At 43.5% G+C, this 20,227-nt stretch overlaps 2 protein-coding genes across 3 annotated transcripts in view; both read left to right on the plus strand.

Moving 5' to 3' along the window:
- The first annotated feature begins 416 nt into the window (after nucleotides 1-416).
- On the plus strand, nucleotides 417-4,844 carry LOC131670140 (dihydrolipoyl dehydrogenase, mitochondrial). Its single transcript, XM_058945524.1, has 7 exons — nucleotides 417-561; nucleotides 1,351-1,639; nucleotides 1,721-2,087; nucleotides 2,161-2,505; nucleotides 2,587-2,678; nucleotides 2,756-3,081; nucleotides 3,168-4,844. Exons 1-7 carry the CDS (start codon nucleotides 520-522, stop codon nucleotides 3,231-3,233), a joined length of 1,527 nt encoding a protein of 508 aa, XP_058801507.1. The 5' UTR covers nucleotides 417-519; the 3' UTR covers nucleotides 3,234-4,844.
- Nucleotides 4,845-5,338: 494 nt separating this feature from the next.
- Nucleotides 5,339-20,227, plus strand: part of LOC131670141 (dedicator of cytokinesis protein 3) — a 56,828-nt gene continuing 41,939 nt past the window's right edge. For both annotated transcript variants that reach the window (XM_058945525.1, XM_058945526.1), the window contains exons 1-4: nucleotides 5,339-5,620; nucleotides 19,569-19,652; nucleotides 19,732-19,925; nucleotides 20,052-20,200. In XM_058945525.1, coding sequence (XP_058801508.1) covers nucleotides 5,581-5,620; nucleotides 19,569-19,652; nucleotides 19,732-19,925; nucleotides 20,052-20,200 — 467 coding nt within the window. In that variant the 5' untranslated portion in view covers nucleotides 5,339-5,580. The remainder of the gene's footprint in view (nucleotides 5,621-19,568; nucleotides 19,653-19,731; nucleotides 19,926-20,051; nucleotides 20,201-20,227) is intronic.

Genomic DNA, 20,227 nt, shown 5'->3' on the forward strand with positions numbered 1-20,227 from the left:
TCCGTGTCTTAGAATATCAATTTTTATTTTAAAATCAAATATAAAAACGGTTTTGCGATAAAATTTTAAAACATGTCAAAATTTCATAAAAATAGCAATAAAGACCCAATTGAAAAATCAATGCTGTGGATAACATAGAGAAATTAATAATGAAGGAAATACTACATCGTACATTTAGATTGCTTTAGCAGATTAATTGAAATCGTGCGTGAAATGAAAATACGTTTAAAAATATATATGTAATATTAATAAATAATTTATTCTAAAATTTTTTAAGCCTTTCATTTTAAAATAAGTCATATCGGCAAAGTTTCCCGCCCAAATTCTAACTCCGTAAAGTCGATCGTATTCGATGTCGGTGCTCGTAATAGCGGCAAAGTTCATTGGGTACTGTTCGGGTGTCTCTCTCTCTCTCATCGGCTGCCTTAACCCTCCATACTAATATCGTCTCCTGAAGACGACGACGACGACGTTCAACAGTATTGAGGCGGGTTCGCATTCTCAAGGAAAAGTTGCACCATGCAGGCGAATCTTTTGAATTTGATGACGAGGTCCATGAAGGTAATAACGCACTTGTGTCACGCGGTCGTGTGATTGGTTTCAGTGAAGTGTTCTCCTTCGAAAGCTCTAAAAGGCAATCTCGACTGACCATTTTTGAAAGATTACTTCTTATATTCCGATTTGCCACAATTCATTAACAATTTTACGAATTTCGCCGTGGCACAATAATATTACGTTGATAAGCCATCATCCGTGAAGGAAGGTCGCTATTGAAAGACCGTTGGTTATGTCACTTTTTTGGAGGCGCTTCTGCACTGCTTGCGGAGGTCTTCTTTCGACTTACTTCTGTCTCGCTCGCACTTGTTTGCTTTAATGGATTTTGCGTTTACGCTTTTATCACTTTGGTACTTGAATTAAAAATGTCATAAGTGTCAAAATTTATGATTGAAAATATTATATTAAAGTTTATAGATTAATTTATTTAGCAGAATTCGCTATTCTAATTAATAAGCTCATATGTTTAGTGAATTTTATAAACTCAAATGCAAATCATCATCAAAAATATTTTAATCATGCTAATACTTTTTAAATAAAGTAATTAAATCTTTTATATTTCGCCATAAAATAAAATAATAAAATAGAAAGTACCTTTTTAAATAAAAAGCCATAAAAGAAAGGTTATACATTTTTTTGACAATCAATATAGATTTCATTTTCATTTACACTACTTTGAATTTCAACTTCATTTCAATTTTTTTATGAAATATTAATTCTGAAGATTAAATTCAGTTTAATCAGCAATATTATTTACAACATCAATGAAACTGACATTGCATTTTTGTTTTGCAGCCATCATGTATGAAGAGAGTTATGAGTCCTGTGCTGTCAGCTATGCAACAACGTGGGTATGCTAGTAATTTGGATGCTGACATTGTTGTTATTGGTTCTGGTCCTGGTGGTTATGTTGCTGCAATAAAAGCTGCTCAACTCGGAATGAAAACTGTATGCATTGAGAAAGATCCAACACTTGGTGGTACATGTTTGAATGTAGGCTGCATTCCTTCAAAATCGTTACTTAATAACTCACATTATTATCATATGGCACACAGTGGTGACTTAGATGAGAGAGGAATCAAAGGTAGTAATTTTTCATATAAATTGTTAATTGGCGGAGATCACGATATTTTTTATGTAATATTTATTATTTTCAAACTGACAGTTTCTGGAGTTAGTCTTGACTTGCCAAAACTTATGGAACAGAAGAGTAATGTTGTGAAGGCTTTAACTGGAGGAATTGCAATGCTGTTTAAAAAAAACAAAATAGAGCTAGTCAGTGGTCATGGCAAAATCACTGGTCCAAATCAAGTGACTGCTTTGGGCCCAGATGGCTCAACTGTAGCAACTGTCAACACTAAAAACATTCTAATTGCAACAGGAAGTGAGGTAGCTCCTTTTCCAGGTATTGAAGTTGATGAGAAACAAATTGTGTCATCAACTGGTGCTCTTTCACTAGCCTCTGTTCCTAAGAAATTAATTGTTATTGGTGCTGGTGTAATTGGTTTGGAATTGGGATCTGTATGGCAAAGGTAGGCAAAAGCAATTATTAAATAATAGCTATTCATGATAAAATAATTTACTAAAGATTCATATTTTACTCAGGTTGGGATCTGATGTGACTGCAGTTGAATTTATGAGCTCTATTGGAGGAGTTGGTATTGATGCAGAGGTCAGTAAAACCATGCAGAAAATTATGACTAAACAAGGACTTAAGTTCAAATTAGGAACAAAAGTGACAGCTGCTGCCAAAACTAATGGAAGCATTCAAGTCGCCTTAGAAGATGCTAAAGATCCCAGCAAAAAAGAAAACGTTGATTGCGATGTTCTTTTAGTATGCATAGGTAGAAGACCATACACCAAAAATCTTGGTTTGGAAGAAATTGGTATTGAAAAGGACGAGAAAGGAAGAATACCTGTCAACGGCAGGTTCCAAACTGTGATTCCAAAGTGCGTTTGAATAATTTTTTGTTTTATATATATGATTCAATGCACGATTTCAATACACTTGATTTTCTCAATTTTGTATAGCATTTATGCTATTGGTGACTGCATTCACGGACCTATGCTGGCACACAAAGCTGAAGATGAGGGTATTATTACTGTTGAAGGCATTGCTGGAGGTAAACTATATTGTGTTTATTATCAATAAATTGTAATCGTAATCGCTTGATTTAATTTAGTCACATTTATTGATCAGGTGCTGTACATATTGACTATAACTGTGTTCCAAGTGTAATTTACACCCATCCAGAAGTTGGCTGGGTAGGTAAATCGGAAGAAGACCTCAAGAAAGAAGGTATCGAATATAAAATCGGCAAATTCCCTTTTATGGCCAACTCAAGAGCAAAGACGAATCTGGAGACAGATGGTTTTGCGAAAGTCTTAGCTGATAAGAACACCGATAAGATTTTAGGTGTGCACATGATTGGACCGGCTGCTGGTGAACTTATTAACGAGGCTGTACTTGCTATGGAGTATGGAGCGAGTGCTGAAGATGTTGCTAGAGTTTGCCACGCTCACCCGGTAAGTATTACGAGGAAATTTATAGATAAAATGCAATTGTTTTTTTATTTGTAATAAAAAACTAATGAAAAATATTTCAATTTCAGACTTGCGCGGAAGCTTTGAGGGAAGCGCATTTAGCAGCATACTTTGGTAAACCAATTAACTTCTAAGACATTAGAAGCACCAGACATCATACTATACATCTCGGGAAGGCACTGTAGCTTAAAATCTAGTCTGCATTGTGAGACGTTACACACCGAGATAAAAAATACGTACACTGAGGCAAACTGTTCCGGTTGTCATTCTCTGCCTCTCGCTCGTCACTGCTAACTATGAACGATTAAAAAAAGAGGAAATTTAACCCAAAACTGTAAATAAGATTTTCAATTATCGATTTGAAAGTGGGACCAGTGGCCTTCTTTCAAATAAGGTTTATCATTGTCTTATCGTATTTATTGAGAATAAATCGATAGCCATTACGTCTCAAAGGTGTAAGAAGGCTGTGAAAAGCTCGCATCGAATTTCTTCTCAATCCTATACCCAAGATAAACGCTGACTTTAGGATACACGCTGATCGTTATTTATAATGCTCATTTCCTTCCTCAAAATGCATTTGATTTTACTTTCTGTAATTATCATTTGTTCTTCGTATATTGTTCATGTTTATAGTCTCTTTTTTTCAAATATGGAAATGTGTTTGGAAAACTTTCAATATCTGGATGTTACTAAATTATATTTTGAGGTATTTTTGAGCAAAAAACAAATTAAGGAATTTTTTAAAACAGTAAGCTGTTATATAATACATGTATTATATTAGGTTGACATTGTTATTGAATTATTCAATGAAAGCAATAAAGTTTAAGTTAAAAAAATGTGACACTTAAATAACATGAAGTCTGTCAAATATTAATATTTATCATGAAACATTAACAGATTTCGGTAGTTTCATTATCCGTTGAAGTTCATGAAACTGATGTATTATACATTGCCTGCTATTTTTAACGAAATAAAATGTTATAAAAGTTGCGAAACATTGAGCATATAGTGAAGATCACATACCAAATGTTTTTTTTAATTTAAACAAATTAATATTACCTGAAATTTTTTATTTTTTCGTGTAGTTATGTACAAAAATTAATATTTATAGTAAAAAGTAAAGGCTACTCTATAAAATTTCCTCCCACGGTATGTATGTAGATACGCAAATGTGTGTTGGAGATAGGAGATTCATTGTTTTACAATTATTTGCTGGAGCAAAGTTGGGATTCGGGAGATTTCCACAAATATACCCTGTGAAAGTAGTTATTGCTAAAGCAATTCTGGATTGTGTTATGTAGCAATTTTATTAGACAAAATATAAAAAAAACACGTTTTACAATTCGATTACAAAATGAATAACAAACAAAAACTCCATTTGCAATTATTGTATTCAAGTGGATGACAGTTGGATTTGTTATTCCTTTTCTAAATTTTTTGTCATTTAAAATGGCTGCACATGATTATTGAGAACTGCTTTAGCGCAAACTTTATATCAACAAATATTTGTCATAAATTCACCGAATCTCGCTTTTTCTTCATTAAAGAAGTCATAGAGTAAAGGGTTGCCTATTTTTGGAACGTATTTGTTTATCTATATATTTGTCAGAGGGTGTCATAAGTAATCTTATTTACAATAACTATAATCTGGAGTAGCAATATGGCCCTATACTTATGTATAAGTTGCCAATAAAAATTACACTATAATAACTAAGTTGGAATATCAATCACGTTTAATTATACGGTTATAAAAACATAATTTGCGACTTATGTCTCACTGAAGTGAAGGGCTCTACAAAAGTTGTGTGCATAACGTTGTACGAATGAACAAAATATATGCTTATAAACTCCAAAATGTTTTGCCATAACATTTAAAAACGAAACTTTAAAAATGATTCAGTTCAATACACGAAATGACTATGAACTTGTTTTCGTAATGAAAAACAAAATGAAATTAGTAAATTTAGTTCTTTGTCGCTTTCTTCCACTTCTATCGGTCAATCTGCTTCACGTTGTTTTTGATGTTAAAAAATTGCATATGCATAGACATTCAAAGATTCCCGCGTTACACACACGTTCCGGTGTCAGGGGCGTATAGACATAACAAGGCACCAGGAGGGGGTCAACGAGAAGTTAACCGTCACTGCTTGTCGATTGAAAGCCGACGAGCGTCGCGCTGCGCGGCGGTAGCGGGAGCCGGCGGCAGTGTCGGCGGCTACGAGGCACTCAGCTCAGTGCGTCGTCGTCTTCTGCCATCACACGGTTGCCGGCATCGTCCCCCCTCGTTCACCATCCAGCTATATACACAAACCCTGGCAACGCCGCGATTGTGCCGGGGAATAAGTTTTCTCGCTCACGCACACCCTGCCATGTAATGTTATTGTTGTCGTCGTCGTTTTGAGTGCAACAGTGCGCGAAGATGAGGTTGCAAGTTGTGTGCTATTAAGTGTTAAGTGCGAGATGTAGCTTTGCGCCGCCAAGATGATGTGGACAACCACGAGGACGACCAAATACGCTGTCGGTGAGTGCAAGCTCTTGTCGTCATTGCTGCTTTGTTACTATATAGAGGGGGATGATTTAATTGAGCGAGACGCCGCTATTTGCTCTCTCTCGCAGATTCTTTTTTGACATCTCGGGAAGGAGAGTATAGTGCTCATTAATATTAATCGAATCGCTTCTGTCTATCTGTCTGTCTGTCTGTTTGTCTGTCTGTTGTCTGTTTGTCTGTTTGTCTGTTTGTCTGTTCTCTCTCTCTCTCTTTCTCTCTCTCTCTCTCTCTCTCTCTCTCTCTCTCTCTCTGTGGTGGTTTCTACGCTTTTATTAGCTCTGTTTAATCACGAGCGATTAGCATTTAATTGTACTCGCTTCTAGCAAAAACGGTGGGATAGTAACCTTTTTATAAGAGAACTCTTTCACTCTCGTATTGTTGTTTGGCAGTAGAAGGAGGACACAATGCTTACTATATGCTTTGCTCATTGAATTACGGTGAAATGTTACATTTCCTTTTGTTATGTTGTGTTATGTGTACAGGGCGCCGAATGCGTTGTATGACTCACGACTAGTAATTTCAGATTAAAATAGCCAGGATGCTACGTGCAGTGTCAATAACGTTCAACATATTTTTTACAGACGACCAACGTGTTTCAGTTGCAAAACCATCACTGCCACTGCTGATTCATAACTTTATCCGCGTAAAATTAATGATGTTGTCGGCAGCGCGCAGGCGAAACAAAAATGTAACGCAAAGTAATAGGACAATTTCGTTATCAAGCAAATTAATGGTTCGTTTTGCATCGGGAGGAGGGCTAAGGTCGATTAGTCGAAAGCGTCAATGGACATGAGTGGGCAAAAAATTTTCTTAATTACTTGAAATTCTTCGCTGGTTCTTATCACCAGCGCGTCACATAAACGAGCTCATTCGCTTCGCTAACGCTGCCTTTGCATTTTGCTATTCCATGAGCGCGAAATGCGAGGCGCTTGACACGAGAGGCCGAATTATTTTTCGAGCGGGGAGGGGTTGAAAAACGCGTCGTTTTTGCTCACTTTCTCCCCTCTCCTCGCATCGTCGACGCACGCGGCTGCTCGGTGCGCGTGCCTTTTACGCGACCCATTCATACATTGATCGCTACAGCAGCCGAAGCGTCAGGAACGCAGTTGGTCCTTGCCGCGAGTTTTCGGTGTTGAAGTCGCTATTTCACGATCGTTCATAATTAGCTGACGACCGCATTCCGCTTACGGGGAATTCGTTTTTTTTCCGATTATAGGGGTGGCGACGTTTATTTTTCGTAAGAGGTTCGGTACAACGACTCGTTCGTAGAAGCAACATTGCTTTATTTTCATTTTCAATGAATCAAAGGCTTCTGTTGATTAGAAAATCGACAGCAAGTTTTTCGGCTGCATCGTCACAATACTCGTTAGCGAAATTAGATTTATTAGGTCTAATTGCGCATGTTTGAAAAAAAGTAGACACTCGCAGGCAGGGCACTGACCCAGTTTTTAAAAGTAGGTGTCTCTTAGCTAATTGCTTCAAAACGGTACGATAACAATACGTTTGTCTACTTCCAAGAGACACAAATGCTTTTTATCTTCACGCCTGTTACGCGAAAAAGTTTTAATATATTTTTTTTTCATTTTAAGCTTCACGTGGTACAGGAAAACAAATCGAACGTCCATTCAAAATCTCAATTCCAAATCTCCATTTGTTAAGCATCAGATTGCCTCTCTTGTCCAGCACTGCTGCTCATCTTAAATTTCGCAGCGCGTTTAATTTTCCCTCGTTCTCATTGTCATCCGCGCGGCGAATTTCGTATCCGTCAACGCGATCTCTTTCTTTCTCTCCCTGTCTCTCCCTGGGCTTTTTGCTCTGCCTCGCCATTGTTGCAGAGAGGCAGATGGGTCTTTGCTGATTAAGCCAAGTGCACCGACACCGACCTCTTCTATCTAGTATTCGGCCAAATTGGACTTGTTTGGACATCCACTAGGCTTTTTCCTTATTTGACTTTCACAGATGGAGAAAGCATTGTAATTTTTTATTCGTTCATGCGTGACTTTCATGCGCTTTGCATTCTCTCTCTCTCTCTCTCTATCTCTCTATCTCTCTCTTTCTCTCTCTCTTTCTCTCTCTCTCTTTCTCTCTCTCTTTCTCTCTCTCTTTCTCTCTCTCTTTCTCTCTCTCTTTCTCTCTCTCTTTCTCTCTCTCTTTCTCTCTCTCTTTCTCTCTCTCTTTCTCTCTCTCTTTCTCTCTCTCTCTCTCTCTCTCTCTCTCTCTCTCTCTCTCTCTCTCTCTCTCTCTCTCTCTGTTTTCGCCAGTGTATTAAATGACATCAAAATAATGTAACGTTGTCGCTGATAAAGACCCTCTTGTCTTATAAGATATCATGGATATTATAAAGCATCTAATCAATCGGCTTTATCGATGTAGCGTACTATCGCTTATTAGTCATAACTCTGTTGTGCCCTTTTCGCATTTTTGCTTCTTTGTCTATATTTAGATGCAATTACGTTGTAAAGATGCGATTGTTACTGAAAGCAACTCGAGGAAATTGGGTCAATTACGCATACTACCATTCCTTCCGATAATCCTCTGGCAGCCTCGTTAAAAATCAATCATGAAAACCTATTATTCCGCAATAAAAGTTCCATGACGAGAGTGCCTCTTTGCCTTTCGCGGCCTCTCTCTCTCTCTCCCCCTCACTATCTCTCGTTCTCCAGATTTCTATCAACTGATAATTGTCGATCGATAACATTGGCACAGAAATTTACGCGTAGGTTTCGGAATGCCATCGCCACTGTGCTAATTGATCGTCGCAGTTCAACGCTGGAAAAGCGCCACGTTCGCAGCTGTCTTGGCGGGGATGCACAAAAGCTCGTGGAATAAAAAAAAATCGGAACCTTAATAAAACGAGGCACAAGAGCGCCGGGTCGCTTAATTCCGGGCGCGCTCCCGCGACCCTCGGCGAGATCATCGAAAAGAAGCAGCGGAGGAATGAAATGTCGCGCACAATGCGGAAACGCGAAGGAACGGGAACGCACGCGCGTTTCCAGTTCTGCTGCCGGTGCTTTCTTCCTCTTCTCTTTGAGGGATCGTTTGTTTGTCGTCGTCGAGTTCGCGCTGCGCGTCCGAAAGCCGCCTCGGACGTTGACGCGGCAATGGACGAAGTGGGTCTTTTGCGAAAGCCGTTCTTGCGCTCGGCCAGGCGAGAAAAGCGGTTGGATTTCCTTGCGAGCGTGCGATTGAAAAACGACAGTCTAACTTTGTCAAGTGTCGCCGCTGACGCGCGTGGACGCGCGTGAAACGCGGAATTGACGGAGTTGCGAAAACCTGACGCGCCAAAACTCGTTTCCACCGAGTGGCAAGAACCTTCGCTCAGTTTTCCTATTTCTCCGAATCGACAGACTCGCCGTTGCCGATGTTAATCGTACAGGAGAGGGAGAAAAAAGCCCGTCGGTGATTTATCGTTACGTCTGTATATTCTCGATGTAGCCGGCACCACATCGCGCGTAAGCCCACATGCGCGCGAGTCTATATATAAAGATTGATTGCTTTCGCTCGGAAGCGCCGCGGAAGCTCCACGCGCATTCCAGCTGAATGTTTTCACGGAGATGGAGCGCCTTCCAGCTCTAATGATCGGCTGCGTGCGTTAAACGCGCGTTACGTCACGCGCGACAGGCACACGGCGACTTCCGTCGTTGCAGCTGCACAGCGGATGACCGCGAAGACGAACCGTTGGATGCGCGCGTATACGTCGCGGCGCGCACTCAACGCGTCCGCGTGAAAGCGGATTGCACGTTGTTCGCGCAGCGACGCGCGAGGAAACGAATGCGCGCTTTCAATGCCTGCTGAAATAGAGAGACCATTGGAGCGTGTGCCGATGCGAGAGAGGCGATAAAGCGCCAACGATTTTCAGCGTGGACACGCTGTCGCGCTGATAAGTCGCGTCGCACAATGCTGCCACGGAGAGCAGCGATTTTTTGTTTTTTATCAGCTTTTCGGTGGAACCTCGACCCGCTGCAATCCATCATTCGAACGCGATACGAGCACCCTTTGAATCGTCGCAGTGGAGGCTCGCTCAGCTTGACAATGGTTTTCTCCTCGTCGCACACACCTTAGCGCTATCTCCTTAGTTACGTTTTACGGGCGAAGAGTCGTAAAGCTTGCAGCCTAGTAAAATGTCGAGTATGCGCAATTAAAATATGGGCAGCATCGTCGTACGCCGATCCTCGGAGATTTAACGCGGCTGCGCGCGAGACACGCCGCTCGGGGGCCAGCGTTTCGCTGAAGCTCGCAGCTAAAAAAGGATCGTCGAGCCTGCCAATCGTCAAGCAAGTCAGACCACGCGCGCGACAATCCATCGTCGGCAAATTGCGTCAACGGATATGTGCCGCGCGCCACATATAAATATAGGAGCGATCGCGCGGTCGTCCTCGCTCGTTTCGAGCTGGGAAGCCTTTGAAGGCCGCCAGCGACCCTCCCTCGTCGCGCGCTGGCGTGGACTTTCGTACGCGTAGCTCGCGATTATTTTTGGGGGCCTCTCGCGAAAGGCGCACGACGCGGCGGTCTCGCTCGCACAGTGTGAGTCGTCGAGTCGTTGCGCCACCTTCTCGCGATGTCACGCGGAACATCGCCGAGCCAATGACGATTATAGATGTCAAGTCTTGCGGATGTGAAGAGTGCTGAAGATCAATTAATATCGACGATACGCTTAAATAAGTTTACGCTGATAATTTAATGTTGCTTAACGCAAAGGAAAATGCGTGGGAAAGATTTCCAATGAAATTGAACATGACGTTATTGAGTGACACTTGAACTTCGAAGGCACTCGCGGTTGGCCTGGCGGTAATTGTCGCATATATCAGCGGCGATAATCTATTTTCTTCGATCTTGATAAACGAGCGTACATCGTGAGTCTCGCGGTGCTCGTCGACGCGACTCGCGCGTGCAGTAAACAACCCCGATGCCGTCGCGCCACGCTGGAATTGTCGCTTCGTGAGATTGATTTGATGTGCTTTAGAAGGAGGGAGAGAGCTTGCCGTCGTGGCTGATTTCTTGGCGAACGAGAAGACAAAAGAGACCTCGTGAAATATCAATGACACTTTATTAGGCGCCCTTTTCTTAGAGCTCAAGTGACGTAGGTAAGTGTCTTCCAGCCAGAGGGCTCCTGTTATCTTGCCACTTCATATCGCGCGCGCACCGCGAAACTTTTAACCTCTTTCGTTTTTCACTATGGCTTTTCGTGAAGCACCCTTCAAAAACAGGGCCTGGCAGAGAGATACGACGTAGGGCATTCATATCGAAGGATGTATCAGCGCTAACAATGACTATTCCGCAACGTATCAGATGAACGTCACGACGTTTGCATTCGCGCCTGCCTGCGCGCGATAAGGTTCTCATTGATGTCATTAAAAATATGTGACGCTATCGTTAATTAATAATGAACTGTACGTATAGGCTCGGGTGTAACTGAGAAACACAGCGGAATACGATAGCCTCGCGGAGTACAGTGACATTTGCAGGCAGCCGTACAAGGGCTTCTTACTTGCGAGAGCCGTACTGTATGCTATACGTAGTCACGAGACTTGCTCTTTCCATTCGGCAGCCTAATATTTCGATCTGCACACAGAGTTTCCTCGAAACTACACTTTGGACTCGCCGTTGCCGTTGATGTACTTTACGATGAGAAACACACACACACACACACACACACACACACACACACACACACCGAATACGAGCAAAAGGCATTATAGCCCCTCTCGGCGCACAAAAGCTTCGGTGCACTGCGGATAGGTCGTGTCGAGGCGGTAATTGGCCGTCGCCACTGCAGACTCTATATAATCGCTGCAACCCCTACGCGTAGCTAGCGGGAAGGCAAGGCAAACTTGGCCCGCGGCAGTCGTGTCTAGAAAATAAAATAAAGGCCGGCGTAACAGCTGTCGCGGCATCGACCTCCCCCCCCCCCATCCCCCGTCGCACGGCGTCCGTGTAATCTCGTCGAGTTATGCAGAGGCGTACCTATCTGCTTTTCGTTTAAACGGGAGAGAGTACGGCGCGCCGAAAAGAATTTGCCCTCCCGTCACCCTAACGAAACTCCTTCGCGCGACGAGATCGAGGGGGGGTGGGCCACCTAAAAGGGGAATGAAAATTGATGCGTCGCGCGTGTGCACTCGACGAGCCCGAGTCTCCGCGCGTTCAGGCTCTGGCGCGTAAAAACCAGCTCGGAATGAATATTCCAGCGAGCTTTTTTCCCTCCCTCCCCTCTCTCTCTCTCTCTCTCTCTCTCTCTCTCTCTTCCTTTCGCGTGCGTTTACACGACCTTTTGATGCACTTTTCGACGTTGCGGTCAGACCACAGAGAGGGTTAATTGGCTAGTGTAGCTGCGAAAAGACGCCAGTTTACTTCTTTTTTCTTTTGTTTTTTATTCTCTGTCCGACAGGGAGGGTTGGATGGAAATTTTCCCAAGCGGCTTTTGTCGGAAAAGCTCCATGTTGCGAGCTTATCGGAGAGCTTCTGCGTAATTCCATTCATTTTCGGCTCGCTTTGTCGGTGCATTTAATACTGCTGCGAAGCCAAGTTCAACTTTCAACGATTTTTGCATTTTAGCTGACGCTCAAGTAATTAAGTTAATTACCGACCTCGGCAAATTATTCCTTTTTTTCGCAAAGTGATTGTTCGTTTAATTAAACTATTCTTCCTTATACGACCTCATCACTCTCCATTTTACGTGCGATAAATCACCGATGCACATAACTTTTTTAATTCAAAAAGCATTAAATTCATGCTTCGATTTCATTTGCTTACACGTAAACTTCGCATGTACAAACTCGTGTGTAACAATTACATTACTCTCGTGCCGTTTCAGAACTACGTCGGAGCATGTGTACGCGGCAAAATAACAGTACGATTCTGACTTTTCGTACGGTCAGTTTTCGGTAAACTGCCAGTCGTCATGCCCCAGACGTAAGCGCGCGCCTCGTCGCGCTTACTGTCGTCGCGGACACGCGGACGTTTTCTTTCGGCACACGCCACGTAATCTCATCGAAACTTTCGAGCGTGTATGCACGCCAAGGCCAAGGCGTTGTTCCGACTCACTGTGAAATGTAGCATCCGAGAATCGGACAACAAACGACACACTGACGATTTGTACATGGTGTTCGCCAAGGGGATAATTTATGCGCTTTCGGCGACGCGACGCGCGCGGATCGATAATATTCATCGCGGTGGCAGCGCAGTTTTCGCGGGGGAAGTTTCGTGGCCCGAAATTATTACTCCCTCTTCGAATACTCGTAAATCGTTCCAGAAGCACGGGCAAGGAAAAGCGGGCAGATAAGCATTAAATCACCGTACGCATGATGATAATCAGATGCGCAGTTTTAATTAAAAAAAACACTTTCCTACGCGAACCTCCGTTAGAATAAGTTAACGATAACGAATCTCTTTCTCCCCCCCCCCCCCTCCCAGAAGCGTACAATGAACACTGAGTTCGTAGGATTAGCAGGGCGAATATAAAGCCTAAAAGTAAACAAGGCAATGAGGAAGCTGAAGCTAAAACTTTAAGCCTGCAATTTCGGTAACCGGCAACCGAGTGAGAGTCAACCTTAGATCTTCGGTAAGGGATTTGACGCTGGCGCTATATAAGCAGCAATGCCAAAGAAATTTAGAGTCGCCGAAGGAAAGCGCGATTAAATAAGTTCCGCGTATTGCCGAGCGCAGCCCGGGGATGAGATTGCGCGCGTAAATGATATTAGTCGTTCGTTAACAATTTCAGGGGGAGTAAAAGGTAAATGCATCTCTAAGAAAAAAGTGAGCGCGTCGTTTGCGGGAAGATTGGGGGAAAGTCCGGCCAGGAGTTCATTATAGGGCATAGCAAAGTTTAAATCCGTGCCAGTTAACGCATTTGATCGCGAATCCATAAAGTTTGCCATTGGCGGAAGAGGGGAAGATACTCGTCAAACGACATCACAGTACACGCTGAAAAAAGTTTACTTAAATTGAGTGCCAACGGCTACTAAACACAAAGTCTCGTGAAAAGTTTTTCAAACTGACACTAGTGATTAAATCGAGTAATGACTATTTCCAAAAATAAGTTATCCATTACTAAGTAACTGATTATTAAAAATAAGCAAATAAATCGATTGCTTGTATACTTGAAATCAGAATAAAATAAATTGCTTAAATTGAGCAGTTTTATGGAGTTTTAATTTTGCGTATACGGAAAAAAATGGTAGATAGTAAAAAACGTGAAATTCGTCGCAGTGTACTATTTGTAATGAAATAATCTGGAAAGCCCTAAGTTTCTTACCACGATATATAGAAGAACCCTTCCGTTCATTGCTCGGAGTCGGTCCGCAACGATGCGCTTCGTACATGATCACCGAGCGCTGTATATCTCAGTGACTTACGGATACCGAATCAAGTGCGATCCCACGAGCGCGCGACGACAAATCAGCTGTGCGCGCAGACGTAACGAGGAAATCGAGGCGGAGCGCGTTAAGCGAGGACGGCGATACGGCAGCGGGGCGCTAATGCCGCACGGCGTCGTCGTCGCTAGAGGGACTCGGAGCCCCCCTCGCCTCGTGTAAAAAGCGAAATGCTCTGTCTCTCCCCGGCCTGGCGCTCTCGTGCGCGCGTCGAGAACTTTCCCAGGTTTTCCCGGGGAATCGAATCAATAACCGTCTCTCTCGCGCTCTCTCTTGTGCGAGTGTACACGTATATGCGTGTACCCAGGCGCAGGGGGAGAGACGCGCACACCGAGAGCCGAATTCGACGTAGCGTCGCGATTGGGTCCTCCCTTTGCGTACGCCGCGACCTTGATGGCGAGCGCACGGCGAGCGCACGGCGAGCGCGGCATTTTCCGATTGATAGAGTGCCACGGACCGACTGATATTCTTTCGCGCGACTGAACTGCTCGATTGGGATTATACGATCAAATATGTAAATTTTATGCTGACCTTGATGCGCGAGACAAGCGAACGTGATAGCGTTGCTGCGCGACTTCTTTTTTGTAAGGCGACACGTGCTTTTGGGAATTTGTACGCTGTGCGAGCGCCGACAACAAGCCAGATCTCTTGTTTGGCAGTCGATATGAATTTGTCGATCCTCTGGCTTGTGCGCACCATTGCAAGGCGAATAAAAACGAATCGAATACTGCTCGAATACAAAATATTGGCATCGCTCATCTCAAACGTAAAGGTACGAGTTCGACGTCATGAATTTTCATCGGCTTCTAATCTAGCCACAAAGCACTTTCATTCGACAGGAATTAAAGTAGCTCGGAGCACGTACGTAGCAGCTACCGAGAACAATGAACATTCTGCGAGCAGCGCCGCCAGTCAGTTTCGAGAGGAGCGTACACGCCAGTCCAGAAAGCCCATTGAAAATGCGCACAGCCAAAACCATTGTTCTGGAGTGACCCTTCCCGAGTTCCTCGATTATTCCTCCCGTATCGCTTTCTTTCTCCGCCGTGGCAGTCCGATCCCGAGACGAGAGATGGTCCACAGGGGAGGTGAGCGCACCCACTCTTTTCAGGGGCTGCTCCGACGCTTTCCGGAACGAAAGAAGAGGGCGTAAACAATGCCCCGCTGACGCTGCCGTGCGCCGCACGTAAATGCGCGGGCGCGCGCTGATCCCACAGGCTGCATCCACAGGCGGCTCGCACTCGGGCTATATCCGTTTGAATTTTGCGCGAGCGCGCGTGTGCGCAGTCACGGCGCGTTATTCGATTTAAAAGCTGCGAGAGAGCTTTTCTTTTTTTTTCTTTTTTCTTCTTTTTTTTTTTTTGAACAAAACAACAAATAAATGAATACGATATCACGGAAATGGACTTTTATTTAAAGTTTTTTCGACGCCGCGCCGAGCAGATTGGATTTACTGGGCTGGAAAACAATATTTCGCGCTGTTGAATATCTTTACTCTTTGTGTCCTTGCGAGAAATAAAGAATAATAATTATTTTGTCCGACGCTAAACCAAAAAGCACGAATTTCGTGGTCACTAATTTGTTCGTCGTCGCGTGTGCAATCGAGAGCCGCGGTGCGCGTGGACAGCGAAAAAACGAACGAAAGGAATGAAAAAACAAAGAAAAAAAACTCGGCAATCATAAGCGACCGGGGAAAGTTGCGCGCGTTCAATGGGAGGCGGACTGGACGTAGACGAAGCTAACGCACCGGCGGCGAGCGCGTGGGCGCGTATCGATTCGGCGAAGAGCGTCCGACGCGCCGGTAAATAAAGCGAGGTGGAGCTCTTGCAGCGCCGCTGCTCCTTGTCCCTCGCGGTTTGTACGCCAACTCGCGGCTTCTACGATGGACGTTGAATCGAACGTTCGGACGTAAGGAGCTTCAGCCGCGGATTTTGCGTTTAGATTTGTTCGCTTGCAAAATGTCGACAGAGCGATTAGTCGGATCAGGTAGACGTTCTCTTTGATTGATTGATTTATTTATTTTTTGGTTTTACGAATGTATATGATAGATATTTTTAATGCGGTCGACGACGCTTTTTCACGATTTCCCTCGTCGTTCAGCCGTGAAATCCATCTAGTTTAACTGTGTATATATACGGAAAACAGTGTCAGCCAGTCGTTTTGTTTTTGCAAGTGGAAAACAACGTAAAAAGCCAATCTCTTGACCGCTGGCAGTGTACCAGACACTATGAAAGCGCGTCCCGGTTTTACAATCAAAGCGAACCGGCTAAACTTTTTTTTTCTACTTTTTACCACTCTCTCGACAATTTAATTACTTTCTAGGAAAGAACAATTTTAACCGACGTGGTCAGCGCTCCCCTTTTGTCTGTCTTCTTTGCTTGATAGGATAACAGGATTACGGGATCAAGGTATCACAATAGAAAAACTTAAAATTTGTGTTAATTACATGATCATGCTTGAATGTCATTCATAATAAAAAATGTTTTCTTAAAGAATAAAAAGTGTTGTCGCATATTCATAATTTATGTTCGATACTGTATGACAATTATTTAAAAATGTTCAAGAAAAGGAAAAGAGCTTGTGCACTTAAATTGACGCACTTTGTCATCTCCCCACGACTTCTAGACAGCGAAGAAAACGAAGAGAGACTGTATCGAATAGTCAAAAGTTGAATAAAGAAACGAAAGCAAACGTTTCTCTCCTCAAAAGGCGAAATACGCCGGCACATAAGTGGTTCCCGCAAAAATGCTAATTTTAGAAGCAACGTCTCTCATTAATATCCGCGAACTTCCGGTATTACCGAGATCAAAAGCACCATAGCACCGGGACAAATGAACGACTGCGAGCCGGCGAGCCGGCGAGACGCGGAGAGAAGAAGAAGGAAAGCCGCAAAGGGAAAGAGTACGCACTTGAGCTTCTTCGCAGGCAGGCCGCGGACTCATCGCGAGTCGCAGCCGAGTGGAAAATCCATCGTCGATTAGCACGCATTATAACCGCCTCGGAGGCACATTACGCTGTTAGCTTTAATTAGCACATAGCTTATTGATTCGCATTGTGGCTACTTTCGCCTTTGCTCTGATGATCAGCAGTAGCAGCGGCAGCTTGCGAATGCTTCATGGCCGACTTGACAGCTTTGAGCATTCATTGCCATCGAGATGATTGCATTGATGCTTGTGTAGTCTGCGGCATGCTTATTGTAAAATTCAATTGGCGAATGGATTTAATTAGCTTTTCAATCATCATTCAACCGAGGCACTTATTAGTTTTTTGTCTCGAGTTGTGATTATTTATAACGGCAATAGTGCTACAGTACTGTGTGAACTATGATAACGTACATTGATCATCTCTGCTTTCAATCAATTCTATTTGTCAACACGACAGTTCGTCTTACTAGATGTGAAATACCAATTGAACCGGGTTGAAAACAGTATGTTATGATAATATACGTATGATAGTAAAGTGGACTGTATTAACTGAATGAGTAATTATGAAATGTTCGTGCAACAATTTTGGATAGATATAAATAAAAAATCGACGATATATTTGACATTTGAGTATTACAGTTTTGAATTACAAATATACAGACATAAAGAGTGTGACGGATTAAGGATTATTTCTTGTCGTTGTCCGATTATTGAATTGAGAGAGAGAGAGGGAGATCGCGTGTCCAAGCTTGAATGCCCGCCGACCGCGCCGAATCTACCTCGGTGCGCGTTTCGCCTGATCGTCCCCACTTAATTGTCCTCGTGGAAGTGCGGATGTACTTGCACGCGGGGCTCAAAAAAGCTGACGAATATCCTCCACGCCGTGAGAACGCGACAGGCTCGAGTTAAAGTGACTCTCAGCCGAGGCTTCACTCCTAATGAGAGCAATTTAAATTTTACAAATCCCGACTGAAATTCGGAAAAGCTTGTCCGTTGAGTCTTCACCAAGGACTATTCGCCAAACCTTTTCGTAAACGTTAACGACGCGTACGTCGTATTTGCGACGGACGCGGCATTTTCCATAATAATTCAATGATCCGCTGTTGGAATAATTAATTTCGAATTCCTCACGCGTCGCGCGTACGTCTTTTTCCAGACACTTGCCACCAATAAACGAAAACATTGCAAATAATTGCTCGCCCACGTGAATCGCAAGAACCTCGTAAGCAAACAGTAAATAAAGCGAAAGCATCTCCCGACAAGCGTCCAAATACCACTACGCGTGTAGACACAAGCCGGAACACAAGCGTACGATTGACGCAGAGAGAAGTAGCGAAAAAATAAAAAGAGAGGACAGAGAGTAAGATCGCGCATAATCCTCGCTGTTGATTCAAACTGCTACATGTGTGTTTCGTTTTCGACGACGGCACGTGTTGTGAGCGTAGAGCGCCTGACGCATGATGTACACGTGTACACGCCAGTCTCATTGGGATGCATCTCGCATGGGTTGCCAGTCGCGCGCACAGGAAGTCACGCGTCATACGCGCATTGTCGCGCGTTTCCGCTCTCCTCTCTTTCTCTCTCTCTTTCTCTCGAAGTCTTGACGAGTTTCTCGCTGCTACTGTTGCCGCTGCTGCTTTGTCGTTAGCTCGAAAGTTCGCTCGAAAGTTCGCTCGAGATTGGCTTTACTTGGCTGTTCGCGAGCTTGTTTGCGCGAGTTTCAAATGCACGCCAAATCAATTTTGCGAGCGCTACGCTGCTGTTTATCTCGAGAATCTCTCTCTCTCTCTTGATTGTTGAAGTCTGGATACTGCTAGTGAAGCATTTTGAAATGCTCGTGGATTAACTGCGAGTAAAGTGCTTTAGAAGATTGTAAAGAATTAATAAGACTGACGAGCGACAGTTGATACAGGCTGAATGGCCAATTTCAATGGAATTTCTCAGCTAAATCTACATTGTCGAACATTAGCTCCCACATCGGGACGTTCACATTCATTTAACACCCTTATTATCCATTAAACGATTAAGATGCAGCTGCGCATTGTCGCATCGTACCGGCGTTCAATTAGTTTCCATCGAATATAACGATCAGTGAACAATTCATTATAGCTCGTTTGTTCGATTATCAACTGTGACATCCTCCAGCATTACCAGACCGATTAGAACCGCGTGTTAGTATATCCTGTACACTTTGATCTCTTGCACGCCATTTATCGAATAATTAGCCCGAGTTTGATTTACTCGGAATTCATTCCAGTTTTTATCCAGACATTCGGATAACTTCCGCTAACAGATGCTCTATTTGTCTGTGAGGAGCATATGTCGCATTTTGTTTTTATTGAAATACGGCATTACCGAAATTATCATAGACTATTTAGCTCAGCGTTAACTGAACGATGACAATGTTTTCTGCAATTTTGATTTGCTTTAATGAGGATTTAGATTATAAATTATTCCTATACCGAGAACGAAAAAGAGAGAGAGAAAGAGAGAGAGAGCGTATCCGCCCTATCTTCGGTTGGTGTACGACGGCGTCTGGGCCCATCATGCAAATACAAATTTAGTCTCAAGGTAATTGCCTCGTTTTTTACACTTCCTCTCTGGCTGACTTTTTCCTTTCCTCTGTTGCAGCCATCTACAACTGGCGCGGCGACACTCGCTATGGTCTCCCACTTGAAATCGGCGAAACCGTGCAGATCCTCGAGGAGTGCGCTGGTATTGATCGACTACTTGCATTCAAGATGAAATAGTATATCACACGGTTACCAGGGAAAAATGAATTGCAATGTTTCAGGCTGGTACAGAGGATTCTCAACGAAGAACCGTGCCGTAAAAGGCATATTTCCAAGTTCCTATGTACATTTGAAATCGTGCAGGATAGAAAACGAAGGTCTATTCGAGTCGGTGGTTCCCTTGGAGGATCCCGTCGTGCGAGAGGTCACGCTAGTCTTGCGAGAATGGGGCAGCATATGGAAGAGGCTATATGTGGTTTGTATAAAAGCTGACTTTTTCACGCTCGCGCTATCAGCCTCGCTCTCCCGTTGATTGGAACTACAATACGAGCATTGTTCTCGCTGTTTTCGTGACGACAACGCGCGCACTTTTGCCGCGTAGGACCGAGAAACCTACAAATTCAACACACTGCGAAAGGTCATGTACGAACTGCTGGAATGGAGGAGGCAGTTACTGGCGGGCACGCTGACGACCGACCAGACGCGCGAACTCAAACTGCAGATTATCAACAAAATCGACTGGGGAAATCGGTGAGTAATGGATTAAATAATGAACAA

Source organism: Phymastichus coffea, unplaced genomic scaffold (assembly GCF_024137745.1).
Source record: "Phymastichus coffea isolate CEN01 unplaced genomic scaffold, Cenicafe_Pcof_1.1 PCOF00100, whole genome shotgun sequence".
Classification (NCBI taxonomy): domain Eukaryota; kingdom Metazoa; phylum Arthropoda; class Insecta; order Hymenoptera; family Eulophidae; genus Phymastichus; species Phymastichus coffea.